At 48.3% G+C, this 15,003-nt stretch overlaps 2 protein-coding genes across 3 annotated transcripts in view; one reads left to right on the top strand and one right to left on the bottom strand.

The window, feature by feature from the left end:
- TG (thyroglobulin) overlaps positions 1-15,003 on the top strand; it is a 242,494-nt gene that overhangs the window by 159,617 nt on the left and 67,874 nt on the right. The gene's annotated exons all lie outside the window — the stretch shown is intronic.
- SLA (Src like adaptor) overlaps positions 1-15,003 on the bottom strand; it is a 33,899-nt gene that overhangs the window by 8,002 nt on the left and 10,894 nt on the right. For both annotated transcript variants that reach the window (XM_033842702.2, XM_019931982.3), the window contains exons 2-5: positions 14,527-14,667; positions 5,356-5,455; positions 4,441-4,527; positions 1,410-1,513 (exon numbers count right to left, since the gene is read on the bottom strand). In XM_033842702.2, coding sequence (XP_033698593.1) covers positions 1,410-1,513; positions 4,441-4,527; positions 5,356-5,455; positions 14,527-14,587 — 352 coding nt within the window. In that variant the 5' untranslated portion in view covers positions 14,588-14,667. The remainder of the gene's footprint in view (positions 1-1,409; positions 1,514-4,440; positions 4,528-5,355; positions 5,456-14,526; positions 14,668-15,003) is intronic.

The raw sequence follows: 15,003 nt of genomic DNA on the forward strand, positions 1-15,003 counted from the left end.
AACGTCTCTGATGATTCTCAGAAAGACTCTGGGAGGTATTGTTCTCAAATACTATATAGACAGAGAGACTGAGGCTCGAGCACTGCGTGAAATAGCCTGAGGCACACAGCTTGGAAGTGGCAGCCCCATTTTGTCCCCCTAGAGCAGGCCTGCGAGCATTCTGCCGGGCGTCCCTCGCCGCTCTGTCCCAGGCCCGCCCTGTGAGTCAGTTCAGCCTGTGTCTTCCGGTAATGTCAGCAGGGACTGGAAGTATGGTGAGTAGGTCAAGGGTAGCAGGTGGAAACTTAAGAGAACTTTGCATACCCAAGGGAGCAGGGCCTGGGCCCCCCACCTGGGCCCCAGCTCGGCCGCAGCTCGGCCTGATTATTTTTAGATCAGCTCTGGCAACTCACACTGGGTCCGTCCCCCGCCACGCCCCGGCCATGCCGGAGTCTGGGTCTCCTGCCTCGGGAGATCCCTGGGACCTGCACAGGAAGTTTTGCCTTTGCTTTGCTTTTGCTCTTACCCAGCTTATTCAGGTTTTGGAGAGAAAAGCTGTTCCTGGCTTTTTTTAAAATTTTAATCCACATATATGTGGTCCCTGCTTCCCCAAAGGAAAGCTGGTGCCCATTTTGGTGGAGGGCTCCATCCGGCACCAGGTAGCTCTGGTGCTTAATAAGTGCACGGGAAATAGTCTCACATACCACATTTTCTCTTCTTTGATAGCGAACGTACAGGAAGCAGGCTAAGACCTTGAAAGTATTTTCTATATTTAAGAAGTTAATATCAATTCTCAGTTAGCCTGAGTAAGCCCAGGCTATTAATGTTTTGCTTCTGCGAGCTTAAGTGTATACGCCATTCCAGACACCTGCCAAGTATTTTCCTATTATTAATCCCATGTTATAAAGCAGGTAACTTAGGCTTAGAGAGAAGAGGTGACTTCTTAGTAATTCACGCAGGCCAAACTAGAGTTCGGGACCCTTGCTTCGAACCATGACGAAGCCCGGCTATTTCTTTTTCACTGAATTATTTAGTGCGTAGGATGTATGAAAATTAAAACAGTGAAGGTCATGGTGAATCTGCTGGTCCCGATTCTCTAAGCTGCCTGATTTCATTGTAGGGCACAGCCAGGACTAAGAATGAAGGTCTGCTGTGTAGTAAGAACACAACAGGTCTGCCAGGCCTGCTGTGGGTCAGAGCCTGCGCCAGCGACGCCCCCCCCCCCCGCCCCGCCCCAGGTCACTGCCCCCGGCTTCGGCTTCGGTGCTGGCCGCACTGATGGTGTGTGGGCTGTTGGGAGCTCACCGCGCCGGAGTGATTTGCATGCCTCATAGGAGGAGGGAACCTGAGCCAGGTAGTGAATGAGTCAGCCCGGAGCAAAGCCTGCATGTCTGACCCACGTACGGAAAGATGAATTGGAGGCTGCTCACCTCTCTTGGTCTCACTCTCCCTGATCATGAAGGAGCCGATCTTCGTGTCTGGCAGCTGCAGCAGCTCCTCAGCTTTGTCTCTGCCCAGCCCCTCAAACAGCCAGCTGGGGAGAAGAAAGACAGCCATGAGTATCCTGAATACACCCTCCCCCAAGAAAGACAGGAGGGATGCAGAAATGATTCAGGTCCAGCTAATATAAAACCCTCTGTTGGAATTAAAAAAAAAAAAGAGCAAGGTAATCAACAGTTCATTCATTCATTTAATCTTTCAAATAAAATTCCCAAGTACACACTGCAAGCCAGGTGTTACATTGGATAATTAGGACACAGAGATGCACAAAGCATCTTTCTTATCCTGTTTCTCAAATGCCAGCTGCATTGTGCCCATTCCGTATTATATAAAAGCATCCTAAAATGTGATAAGGGACCTATTTGGTAGTTTATTTAATGTCTATGTCCCTGATACTCTGACTACCCGGCTCCTCCACCCATGGGGTCAGGGACTGTGTCTGTCGTTTGAGGTTTTGCCTTTGTGTCCAGGTTATCAAGCTTGGTATATATCTGTGAGTGAATGAATGAATGAACATGAGAAAGGAAGGAAAGAAGGAAGGGAGGGAGGGAGGAAGGAAGGAAGGGAGGGAGGGGGGGAAGGAGAGAGGGAGGAAAGAAAAAAGAAAAAAATGGTGGTGCCTAATTTCACCACGTGATGCCCCACCTTGCATTCATTCTATTTCCTCCTTGTCTTCTCTTTTCAACATATTTTAAACTCAGTTGTCATTGCATGATGCATTTCCATACGTTTCTTGCTTTTTTTTCACTGAACAATTAAAAAAAGCAGTTGTAATACTGTAGTCCAGCTTTTCAGTGTAATGTTCACCTTCCAGAGGAGAGTGGGCACTTTGAATACGCTTTAGAAAGCAGCTCGGGACACAAAGGAATCTGTGTTCTAAAGGGAAGGGCCCGTCTCATTTTTCAGACCAGGCTGGGCCAGATCTCAGCGTGGAAGGAAATGCTGTTAGCAGCTGGCTGGTGTGTACTCGGAAGCAATTGTACATCCTTTTTTAACTGACTCTGTTTCAATGAACGTGCCCTGGCTTTCAATCACACGTCTGGATGAGTGCATGCTGTGACCAATATTAACACTCTGCTGTTTCTCACTCTTTAACATTCCCTGTGGCATGAAAGCGGGCCATTGACGGGGCTGGCTGAGGGCTCCTGAAGCACCGTGTGTGAGAAGACATGCAGGCATAACATCCCATACCGTTTATTTATGTACTGGTCTCCAAGAAAGATTTTGTTACTAAGATCATGATGACACCATATTCGGCCAAATACTTCAACTATTCCCTTAGGTCTCCATAGTATATGGCATATTAATTATTGCAGCATACATGACATTCATCCTTTCAAGTCCTTACGTGAAATTCCACTTATAAATATGAAGACAATAAAACAATGACAGTAACAACAGCCATGCATGAATACTAATTATCGGCCACATACCATATTAAGCACTTGAAATCTAAGCCTCATATTAACCCCCTACGACAGGTAGTATTATCTCTCTTTCACCGATGAGGATACTGCAGGTCAGAGCGATTAAGTAATTTATCCAAGTTACCCACGTTGCAACTTATAGAGCTAGAATTGAGATGCATTTTTCGAATTCCATAACCGCTATGCTGCAACGCCTCTCTTCCTGTTATATATTTTAAGAACATTTATTGCATCTGCTAGATTGGAAGTGCTATAGTGTCAGGATTACATCTTATTCATCTGGGTTCCTTACTCCCTGCTCCTGCCAGCATTCAGCGCCACATCTTCAACATGAAGGTATCCATGCACGATTGCTAAGTGAATGGATGGATCAATGACACACAGCTGATGAGAAGAGTTCCATGACTCACTTCTCTTTCAGAACATAACTCTCATAGTAGCTACTGCCCCATCTCCGCTCAGCTTCGTCATCCTAAGCACAGAGACAATTTTGGGTATTCATCATCAAAATCAGTAACACTGCAATGAATTGCGCTGAATTCTATGCTTCAAATATTCAGGCAGTTTGCTCTGCTTCCCCAGGTGAGCAGGTGGCATGCAGAGTCCTTCTCTGACTGTAAGGAAGTTATTTCTGGATCCCTCAAATGGAAAGTGGAGTTCCCTTCTCCCTTCCTATATGCCAAGGTCTGGCCTTGGTAGCTCGACAGATGAGGAGACTGTGGCTCAAGGAGGTTAAGGAAGTTTTGCGAGGCCCCACCAAGGAAGCAGGGCTGAGACACACCTGTCCTGGCCTGGATGTGCTGGCCACCAGGGCCACCCGTCATGTCACAACTGCAGAGGAAAGCAACGTCCTTGCTTTCTCATCTGCTGTGCCCAATTATTTAAAGGGTCTCCTTTTCTGCTTGACTTCTCCATTTGTCAGGTTGGGTACGTAAGCATTTTTGTCAGAGCCTGTTCTCTGTGTTCTGGATATGATTTGGTAAGAATGTAGCTACTACGTATTGAGTGCTGATGGTAAAGCCAGGCATGGTTTCAAGAGATCTCCATGTATTATCCTATCTCATTTTCCTAACAACCCTAGACTTTGGTCCCATTACTGTATATTATTATTCCTATCATTCTATACTATGATCTCTATTTGACGCGTGAGGAAAGGAAACTGATTCTTAGAATGTTGAACAACTTGCCCACTGTCACACAGCCAGTAAGTGACAGAGGCAGGGTTTGAACTTAGACTGACTTTTGGCTGCTGCATCCTGTGGTCACAGTTCCTGAATCCTTATTGCTACAGGAACACCGCATTAGAGCTGCAAGGTCCATCATTTGTCTTACTATTGAGGAAATCGAGTCTCAGAGAGGGCAAGGTTAGCCCAAGGTCGCACCATTCCTTAGGGACTGAGCTGAGAATAGAAGTGACCCTCTCGAACCAATACTTTCCTTTCCACTGTCCCAGGCTGGGATCTCTCTATGCAGATGTCTGAGTCACTTGCATAAAGATTATGCTTTATTGATGCTATTTTGGAAATGTACTCACCCATGGTAAACTCTGGCCACACATATTCCAGGAATGTAGCTCTCTCGACCAGTGCTAAGGGAAATGGCTTTCCACCAGCCCCCTTCACTAGAAGGACAAGAACAAATAAAAAAGAGTGAATAGGGGAGTGTCAAAGTGAATGAACGAATGAAGAGAGTAATCAGATTTAACCTGGGATACATTGGGATGTTCCTTTTTTAAGGTCTGTCAATGGCCATGTTAACTGGAATTTCTCCCTATGAAAATTTAGTTTTTAAGTGTATCTCCCCCATTCTGAGCTAACAGGAAATCTTCCCACAAGTTGGCAATAGCCACCTTTCAGGGATGAGCAGATGATGTTTCCAGCTGATCTTCCACAGTTGGAGGCTTTTTAAAAATAAATGTTTGCTGTGCTGAAATAGACCCTGAGATTTAACCAAGATAGTTTCACATGTCTACATCAATGAGGATCTAAATAAAAGGTGCTCAGAGCCCCTATTTCTTTTATAGCCTATTTCAAATCATGGAGAGACAACAGGCTAGAAGGCAATACCTTTCTGTTTATCATCAGAAGTTTTTTTCAGACCTCTGTGTCCTCTTTCTGAGTCTGCACTAATATATAATATCAACCCTGTCTGTGTCTGGGAGATGAGGCCAACATAAGAAGAAGTCGTTGGATCATAAAGCGCCTCAAAAGCCAAGTTAAGGAATTAAATTTTATCCGTCAGGCAATGGGGAGCCATGGAAGGCTCTAGAGTACTGGCAGCACTAAGGAGGATTAAGCATTAAGGCCTGTTGTATGGGCCAAATTTCTCACCTCACAACAGGACCAGGGCCCATGTGGAAATGGACAGCTATAGCTAAAATCTAATGATTCCCACCAAAATCGAGTTCTTCTTTTGGGGGCTTTGTAGAAGTTTTGGAAAGCTCACTCACTCAGAAATCACACGCAGTTTCTCCCCACGGCGGAATATCGGGGGGCTGATGTCAGGAGACGGGTAGTCACTCAGCACAGCCAGGAAGTCGCTGTCCAGTCCTGGGGAAACAAAGGCAAAGGGGATGTAGAGGCAGAGGTAAGATCTTCCTGGGGACTTTTCAGCTAAAGACACTTGATTGTTTTGAAACAGCAATTTTCAGCTGATCCTCCTCTCTTCAGGGATGGTGAGACAGGATGCTTGAAGGAACCCAGAGGGTCAGGTGACCTACTCTCATGATCAAGCCTGCCCTGGCCCTGACGTTCTCATCTGAGAAATGGGAATCCAGAGGTCCTTGAGCTGAGGTCATAAGATCTGACTCCATGGTCCGCCCCTGTGTCTACTGATCCATATAATCTTGGGCAAGTCCTAGAATGCCTCCTAGCCTTGATTTTCCCATCTTTAAAATGGGGCTAATAATACCTCTTTCCAGGATTTTTTTTATGAGATAAGATGAAAGTATGTAGCAGCAGCCATGAATAATGAGATGCTGTGAAAACATCCCATCTTATTACCATCACCTCAGGTACCCTCCTTGGGGCTTGTGGGCCCCATGTCTGCAACGTATCAGGGTTGGGGTGTCGGGCTTAGGCTCTGTGAGTTCTGAGGACCCACCAGGGTCAGGAGATATTAACTCTGAAGCTCAACAAAGCCCTTCTTCCTTGTAGAATGGAAGGTACCGTGTCGGGAATCTACTTAATAGGGACTTTTGCTGGGGAGGGAAGGTGAAAGAAATATTAAGTACTCATCATACACATGTTGAAAGTAATTCTGGTGAAATTTTGAAAAGGAAAGCATGCTCTTTCGTTCATTCTGGTTCAGGTGACTACAGCTTACTGTAGACCACAGATAAAGAGATAGCATGAGAGGTCACGTTCTGACACTAAACAAAGCCTTGTTTCACAGCCTTAGTGATTTGCCGTAATTCGGATCCCTTAGCTGCAGGGGAATATCGGGCTATGTCTCTGGGGAAATAGCATATCCTACAAATTGGCAAATTCAGTCACTGTTTGCTGGGATGTTGCGTTGATCAGTCTGTCTGCTGGCTGGGCATCTGAACTCAAAATTCTGGGTAACATACCATTTATTCATTCATTTGCCAGTTATTTATTGAGCACCTACTGTAGGCCAAGCATGGCGAACAAAGCAAGCCAAGTCTCCCTGCTGTCACGGAGCTCACAATCTAGAGAATACGCCACTAATGGGGGGAGGGGTCATTCCCCGCCCCCTTCACCCCAGCCAGCACTTGGGCACCTCAGGCTTGGTGGCCACTTTCTAGGATCCAGACACCCTCATGCGGGACCTCTAGCCCCTGCCCCTTAGAGCCCACATGTCCTGTAGTCTCCAACTCACATGTCCCCTATCAGACGAAGTCGAAAGAGAGCTTAAGTATGAGGATGAATAAGAATAAATGAGAAACGAGTGATCACCATGGAAGAGCGCACTCAGACAGATTGTTCACTTGGGGAAGCTGAGTCACAGGCAGTGAGATGGAAATCAAGTGATTCACGGTGGCCACAGTCAGTGAAAGCAGGGAGGGCTCATGAGAAGGAATGGAGTCGCCGGGGAAGGGCTGACAGTGAGGCCTCTGACCTTCCCTGAGCCTGTGCGGAGGCCTCCCCACACTCTGCTTTGCTATAAAAAGAGTTCTTCCCTTGTGTAGCTCTGGCCCAGTCCAATAATTAGAGGTGGCACTGCAGTTGGGCTTGAAGCCCGGAGTCCTGAGTTTTAATAAGGGATGGGTCCAGACTTGGTGGGACACGAAGCCTATACACATTTGGAGGTCCTCTTTAAGAAAAAGAGCACGAAATTGCAGATACGGTGTTAGGTAGGGGCCCTAGGAAGGTGCTGGGCAGTGAGTGGGTTTGACCAGCTGCCCGGTAAATCGGCCCCGGTTCTGAGGCTGATTTGCCACTCTGAGAGTGGACCCATTTTCCCCTCTGAGGTGTGGGTTAGTCTGGGAAATGAGGGGTTGGAAAATGCTTTCATGATGGAAATCTGTCCTTCCTGGACTAATTGCTCCCAAATATGAAAGGACCAGTTAGTAACATGGTCTCCACTGCCTCTGAAGCTGTGAGATAGGCCATTGTATGCTTTTCTCAGCCAGCCAGGTTCCCTCATCCTCAGAGCCTGTGAACAGTCTGTTCCCTCTGCCTGAACTACACTCTGCTGTCCCCTTTCTCATCCTTCCCACCTCTATCAACTCAGAAGTCACCTCCTAGAGGGGAGGCTGGTCTGATGCTCGGGAGAGGCCCAGCCCTCCTCTTGTACCCCGTCTTGGGCCCTGGGCTTTTCCTTAGAGGCAATTAGCCAGGGTTGTGTGTGTGTTTGCATTTGTGTGGCTATCAGGGAATGGCTGTGAACCTCAGGAGGAGCTGTCTTGTGGCCCCTAGCCCAGCACCGGTCCTGTCCCACCCAGAATGCCCAAGGCAGGTTTACCAAATGAAGAGGTCCCCATGCTACTAGGACCTTGGAAAGTGCTACTGGGCTAAGGTTTTAAAGGGTCCAGGAGAAGGGAACCTGATCTGCAGCAGGCAGCATGGGGTGGGGAGGTCATCACAGAACCAGCCCCTTTTGAAAAACAAGTGTGGAAATGAGAGGCACAGCATTTATCTGTGCCGATAATGGAAACTTGAAACACGTTGTGTGTCTACAAGAGGGGCTGGGCCTTTGATCTCTGATTCAAGAGTAAGGCTGTGAAACAGAACAACCGTCTTTTCATAATGCTAAAAACAGAAACAAAAACAAAATCCCATTATAAAAAAATTGTTTCAATCGGGGAAAACAGGCTTAAGGGGATGGAGAGTTTCAATTTTACAATAACAGAGTTGAGTTTCCTGTGGAATTTTCATAATAATGATTTTTTTTATAGCTATGACACAAACATTGCTGAGAAAATCTTGCAATGGAGCTTCCGCTTCAAGGTTATGGCCTTTGCGTGGTCATTTGCCAGGGATTTCAGGTCCATCCCTATCACCTTTTTCCCCAGCATTGGAAAAACAGAAGGCAAAGTCAGTGGAAGATAGAAAGTTCAGTTTGTACTTTTGTGGGAAGGGCGGCCGTTCTAAGTAAGGTCGGGGGCCAGGATCCCAGCTAAGTCTTCCCTGAGCTTAGGTCCCTACGGTGAAATAAACGCAAGATAGGAAATTTAAGTTCGCTCATAAAGTTCAAACACATTATTATGGACTTCTGGAGCCCCTGGCTTTGTGGAGAGCAGAGCTTTTGAATTAAGTCAGATAAATGAGTGATACAGGGAAGCGGAGCTCACAGGAAGCAGATGGGATTATGGCAGACTCAAGATAAGGAAACAGATTAAGTGAAGAATAGTGTGCAGGGCAGACAAAAGAGAATCCAGGGAGAATTTTCGGGAGAGAGAACCGGCTTTGAAATAAATCAGGCCTGGCTTGAATTCCACCTCCTCAACTTAATTGTTCTGCGAGTTGGAGAAAGATTTATTTTTAACCAATCTGAGCTTGATTTCTTCATGTATAAAACTGGGAAATATCAAAATGGGCTTCATCTGATTGGGTTAGGATTCATGAGGAAGTGTCTGTATAGAGCCTGCCTCAATCAGTGGCAGCTGGTATCATGTTTATGGCACGGGGTAGGGTTATCATGCCGTAATCCAGGCCAGTCTCAGCCAGTAGTGTTCTAAATTCTGAAAAGCCTCTAGTCCCATAAATTTGAAAATATTCTTATCTTCTAAAAACAAACTCCGTTTGCTGAGAACAGAAGATGAAATTCAAGAGACCAAATATTGGTGACAGCTCAACTCAGAAGTGAATCAGATTGAACACTGCACAAAAGTGTAAAATAGGAAATGAATCCAAACAAGGAAGGAGACTGAGGCAGAACTTACTAGCCACAAATATTACGTGGTCAAAAGAGGACAGGCCCTTTTTCTGCATTATTATTCCTTAGAGTAGTATTATCATTTCTTTTAAAATGCTGAAAACCTTTTAGTAGATCCCATTTATAACCATCTTGCAAAAGCAGCCATTCTTTACTTCCTTTGCTCCAATACAATGCTGTGGAACATATATTCTTATTTAAAGGGTGAAGGAACCAAGGCTTGGGGGCATGTTAGGAAAACGTCTGGGAGAGAGCATGAGGGTTTCCAAGCTCACAGTCGGGTGCCTAAGCCACTCAGGCCTTTTTGAGACGCAGTTACCAGGCTCTTCCCAGTTGATCTTGACCCCTGACAGGCTGAGACAAAGGCTGATGTGAGGGAGCCTTCAGAGCTGGCACAAGGAGCTCAGTGCCGCCGGCAGGAGAGGAGTAACCAACCCAGTGAGTTCAGCTTCTGCTTTTGCATTTCCTTGAGTCATGCTCAAACTCACGGCCTCGGGAGGGGTGAAAGCAGACCTTACTTTTAGTATCTTTTACTGGAAATACACCCCCCACCCCCCAAACACACACCGAAACAATAAGACAGGGCTAGGCAGACTGGCCTGATAGAAGATCTACTGAGTTCTCTTGGTTACCACGAACCATTTGTACCTGTGGGTCCTGTATTACGGGCTGGAAAGTGAGACCCAGTGGCCCAGAAAGCTCTTGGCTTCTCCATCACTCAGATGGGGCAGAATGGGACTGAGCAGGCCTCTCAGACAGTACAGCCAGGTGGAGAGTCTTGCCAAGAACACACAACCAGTAAGTTGAGGGCCTCGTTTTGGAACCAGGTAACCTATCAGCAGAGGACGCAGACTCCGTTCTTGATGACCTGGTCTTCTCCTGGTCACAACTGAGTACCACCTACACTACCACTTACTTAATAGCATTTCTCTTCATGTTAAATTCAGTTTCAAAAAACCTTTAGTCCCCTCCTAAGCAATGTGAAATCAGGGGTTTGATGGACTAATCATAATTTGTATGGTATCCGTTAAGTATACGAACGTTGTACATTCAATATAAACGTTGAATTATCATGTTGCACCTAAAGCCATAGTATGTACCAGCAGTGGGGTGAGTGAGACCGGATGGGAAACCTGCATCTAGTCAAAGATCTGACGCGGTTCCCGTCTGTGTCCCTCACAAGGGCGCTTGAGTGTCTGTGTCATTAAATCTGGTGACCACGCTCTCTCTCACTCCAGAAAACACATGTGCTTCTTGCAAGTCTGTCCCCTCCAGGCACGTGATGCGTGGGTGAAGAGCGGGGACTAGATTCAGGCCACTGACTTCAAATCCCAGCCGTATGGCCTCGGGCAAGTAACTAACCCTGTTCGTCCCTCAGTTTCCTCAACTGCCAAGTTGAAACGATAATCGGGATCACCCCTGCACTGTGTGAGAATCCAGGGTGTCTAAAGCACGTGGCCTGCGCAGGCACATCCGAGCACCAAGTAACTCGAATTACCCCCATGTTACCAATGAGGACAGAGAGACACTAGGGAGACAGCTGGCTTCTCTCTCTCTTTCTCTCTCTCCTTGTGTGCTGGTGTAGGGGTAGCTCTGTGGTCTGCAAGTTTTAGGGGACTTAAGATGCACCGGGGGCTTGTACGAAATCAGGTGTGCGGCTCCCTCCCGCCACCCCAGGATTCCCACAAGCAGGTCCAGGGTGGGGCTCAGGAATCTGCAGTTTTGATGATTACCCAGGGGATCGAGGCAGGTGGTCTGAGCACCACTCTCTGAGAAGTATTCTGCTGTCTCTGAGGTTCCCTGCCCCCTCTTCCTCCCCCAGAGCCCCACCCGCCCCTCTTTCCACCCACCCTGGCAGCACCCTTGATGCTATGTAAATGCACAGTTTAGCATTATTTCCATCCTTGCACGGAAGGGGGTCTGGGTTTGTGTCACCACCTCTGCCAGTGAGATCTCATTTTCGGCCAGGGCAATAAGAAGATAAGGAACGGGGAGGGGAAAAGATCACAGCAATGTGACTGAATGCTCTTTTTAAGGTGGAAATATGCTATTTCCCTACTCCTTGGGAGTTCCCTGGCTCTCATTCAACTTTGTACCGCCTATGTCGGGCCCAAAACAGGAGTCTGAACCATGTGTAGAATTTGCAGAGAAAATGAGCTGTTTGGGATGATTTGGAAACAAGTCACGGAATCCCCAATTCTATCACTTTAAAACTTTTTTGGGGGGAAGGCCATTTAGACACAGCCTAGTACAATCAGATAGCCTTAAATGGAGTTAAATTAAAAAAAAGTTCTTCTACCCACACGTATCAGGTAGCTGCTTTGTGCTGCCATTGCTGCTGGGGGGGTCGCTCTGATCTCCACGTGAGAGCCTCCCTCGTGGGAGGCTGTGTGACTTACCTGTGGTCAGGTAGCTCCCAGGGGGCAATACGAGAAGCCCAACAAGGCCATTTGACTTCCAGACCTGCCCTATTTCCATCAAGCCCTGCTACCTCTCTGGGTTTGTGATATTCATCTCTGGGAACCAGACTAATCAGGAATGTTCTTGAAAGCTTAGTTTAGGAGAAAACCGATGGGCAAACCCGTATTCCAAAGCATTCACAATCCTGCTCAGGACACTTGTTGGTCTAGAAGTCCACAGGTTGGCCTCCTGCTGACCCCTGTGCGGGGCCTAGGGCCTCAGGCCCACCACTCAGGCTGATGTCAGAGGAAGCACTAATTGTTTGTTGGCCCAAAGCAATGCACTCCCGCATGACCTCCTAGGTATTTGAGACCAGTCAAATGAGTAAGCAGGAGTGTTACCTGAGAGGTGCTTGTTCCATGAAAACCCACATTCTCTACATCATTTGAATCAAGACTAATTAATGTAGCATCAACTGTACCACCTGTCCCTTATTCAACTAGGTGTCAGAGAAAAGAGGAAATCAAGTCAGGACCGATCGCAAAGGAAACTTCTCAGGGGCGGGGGCTGGAAAAGCCGCCCCCCGCCAGCGCTTGATGTGGTTGTGCCTGGGTCACACACTGGGTGCGACCTGGGGAATTCTCCGAACCAGGGGGCGGAGGGGCGGGGAGACCCCTCTCCCTCCTCTCTAGAGGTGACCTCCCACCCACGCAGTGGAAAAAGAGAAACTTATTTCATGATGATTTGCATTGAGAAAATAAAGGCAAATGGGCAAGTCCTTGGAGGCCCGTGTTTTCATGGGGTTTGCTCAAGCATGCCGCCCCTGCCAGCCCCGCCAGCCCCGTGGGAGGGGCGACCACACACGATGGGCTCGTGGGCGGTGCCTCCCCTGCCCTGGAGCCGGCGCCCTGGCCTGGCAGTGTTGGTCCTCCAGAAGTGGCCATGACCAGAGGAGGAGACTGAGACTTGAGCTGGGTTGGAGGAGGTGAGGGAAGGGGCCCAGGTCCTCCCCCATGGCAGCAGGAGGACTGCACACAGCTCTGAGCTTTGCATCGGAGGGAAAAGCTTCCCCCGCTCGCTCGGGGGGCCCACGGCGCAGCTCCAGCTAATCACGTGGTCCCACCTCCGGGAACATTCTTCCTGTCTTCCCCCACTTCTGTCTGGGAGGGGTATCGAGGAGCTGGAAAGGAGGGTTGCTAGAATCGCCCCGCATTTTACTGGAGCCGGGGACAGAGCAGGAAGGTCTGTGCATGGTCACTTGGGGACATCTGAGGAGTCATGAGACTGTGCATAAGTTGGGGGTCTCCACTTTGGAAAAAGTGAGAAGGCGACTCCTTTTTGAAGGGCCCCGGAAGTCACGGAGTGAGTGGCAGGTAGCGTCATGGCACCTGGCTCCGTCCCCGCTCCGCTCATGGGGAGCTGTGCTCGGCACGCACCATGCTGGGCGTCTGTGCCTGTGAACGTGACCCAGTTCAGTGCTGCAGGGGATATGGTGGAACCAGGTGGGGTCACCCCCATTAGGAGGGAGGGACCAGGCCCCAAGTACTGTGATGTAAGGCGGGAGGCCCAAGTGTCCCAAATCCCCCATGACTCACCCTGGGGACACTGATGGGTCACCCATCCTCCTGACCATCCCCTTCCTAACTCCTCAAGGACCCACAGGTGCACCCACACTGTCCTGCTAGGAAATAAAGGAGAGGGTGTTGGTGGCCACCAGCACCCCTGAACCTGGAGCTCGATGGCTTTGCTCTCAGCCTTACATGAGCTACAAGGAAATTTTAATAATTAAATTCCTATTTTTTAATTTGTATTGTTTGAGTTTCAAATTTATAATCTCTAATATCATAAATGCTTGCATTATGTTACATGCCTAGGTCATCATTGCGGATGTCCCCTCCCAGCTCTCGGGCCATCCCTGAACGAGACTCTGTAGCTTCGGGGGAATGGCTCAGCCTGGCATCTCTGGGAAAAGCTGATTCTTGTCATCCTCAATTAACCCATCACATTGTGCCTTCCCCCTAGAACGCCTGTCCCCTGTGATCCTACCAATGGACACAAGGATTCCTTTACTTTCAGGAAGATTTCCTAGGGCTAGTGGCTGGCTTCGTAAAGTTACACTGAAAACACTCCAGCAGAGTTTGATAACATTATATACCCATGATAATATCATATACCCATGATAGTATCATATACTCATGATAGCATTATATACCCATCATAATATTATATCACAGCTGGCAGGCTATGGTACGAAAGAGCCTAGGTTTCAGAACCAGACCCACCTGGGTTGGAAATCTGACTCTACCAATAGCTAATATACAAATTACATTTGCTTTGTGGGCCTCAGTTTCACCACCTATAAAATAAAAGGATCAGGGCTTCCCTGGTAGCACAGTGGTTAAGAATCTGCCTGCCAACCCCGGGGAACACAGGTTCGATCCCTTGTCCAGGAGGATCCCACATGCCGCGGAGCAGCTGGGCCTGTGCGCCACGGCTGCCGAGCCTGTGCTCTGGAGCCTGTGAGCCACAGCTGCTGAGGCCCGTGTGCCTGGGGCCCATGCTCCGCAACAGGAGAGGCCACCACAATGAGAAGCCCACGCACAGCAACGAGGACCCAATGCAGCCAAAAATAAATAAATAAATTTATTTAAAAAAATAAAAGGATCGAACCAGCTGCTTCAAAGGTCCATCGCAAAGTGCCAGTGATTCGGCATCCTTCCAGGACACCATTGTGGATCTTTTTTTAACATTTAACTACAAACATGTTAACGCAAGCAAAGCGAGAGAGACAAGTATAAGGAAGCCCAACGTACCCACTGCCCTGTTTTAACAGCTGTCAGCACCCGCATTGCCCCGTCTTCGCCAAAGAAGCCAGACTTACCCTCTGGGCTAGGCAGAGGCCTCTCGGGAGGCGCCGGGGTAGATCGCATGCTGTTTCCCATTTTTCTCTCTCCCCGGGCTGTCGAAGCCACTCGAAGCCAATGGCTCAGGGGATCCACACGGAGAGTGAGCCACGAGCCCTCTGGGTGGAGAATGACCCAGTTTAGAGTACATCCTGCATCATTCTTTCAGGCAGCTCACTTCTTGAAAGGCGGGTGTTTTTATGTGAAGATGAGATTCGTGAAAGTTGGTTACATTTGTGCAGCTCTACTTCTTTTATCAAGGGAATGACAGAGAAAAACCGCAGAGAGGGAAGTTGCTAGCAAGTGCTGTCGGTGGAGAAAGCTTCCATTCCTCCGCACGGCTGACAGCAAGCAGCCGGCAGTGTTTGTGAGACAGACTGAGTGCCTTTCAGATCCCCCCACCCTGGCTCTCCTGAGCCCTGACCCTCAACTCTCAGGGTCCTGGCATTCGGAGC

This window comes from Tursiops truncatus, chromosome 17 (assembly GCF_011762595.2).
Source record: "Tursiops truncatus isolate mTurTru1 chromosome 17, mTurTru1.mat.Y, whole genome shotgun sequence".
NCBI classification, from domain to species: Eukaryota; Metazoa; Chordata; class Mammalia; order Artiodactyla; family Delphinidae; genus Tursiops; species Tursiops truncatus.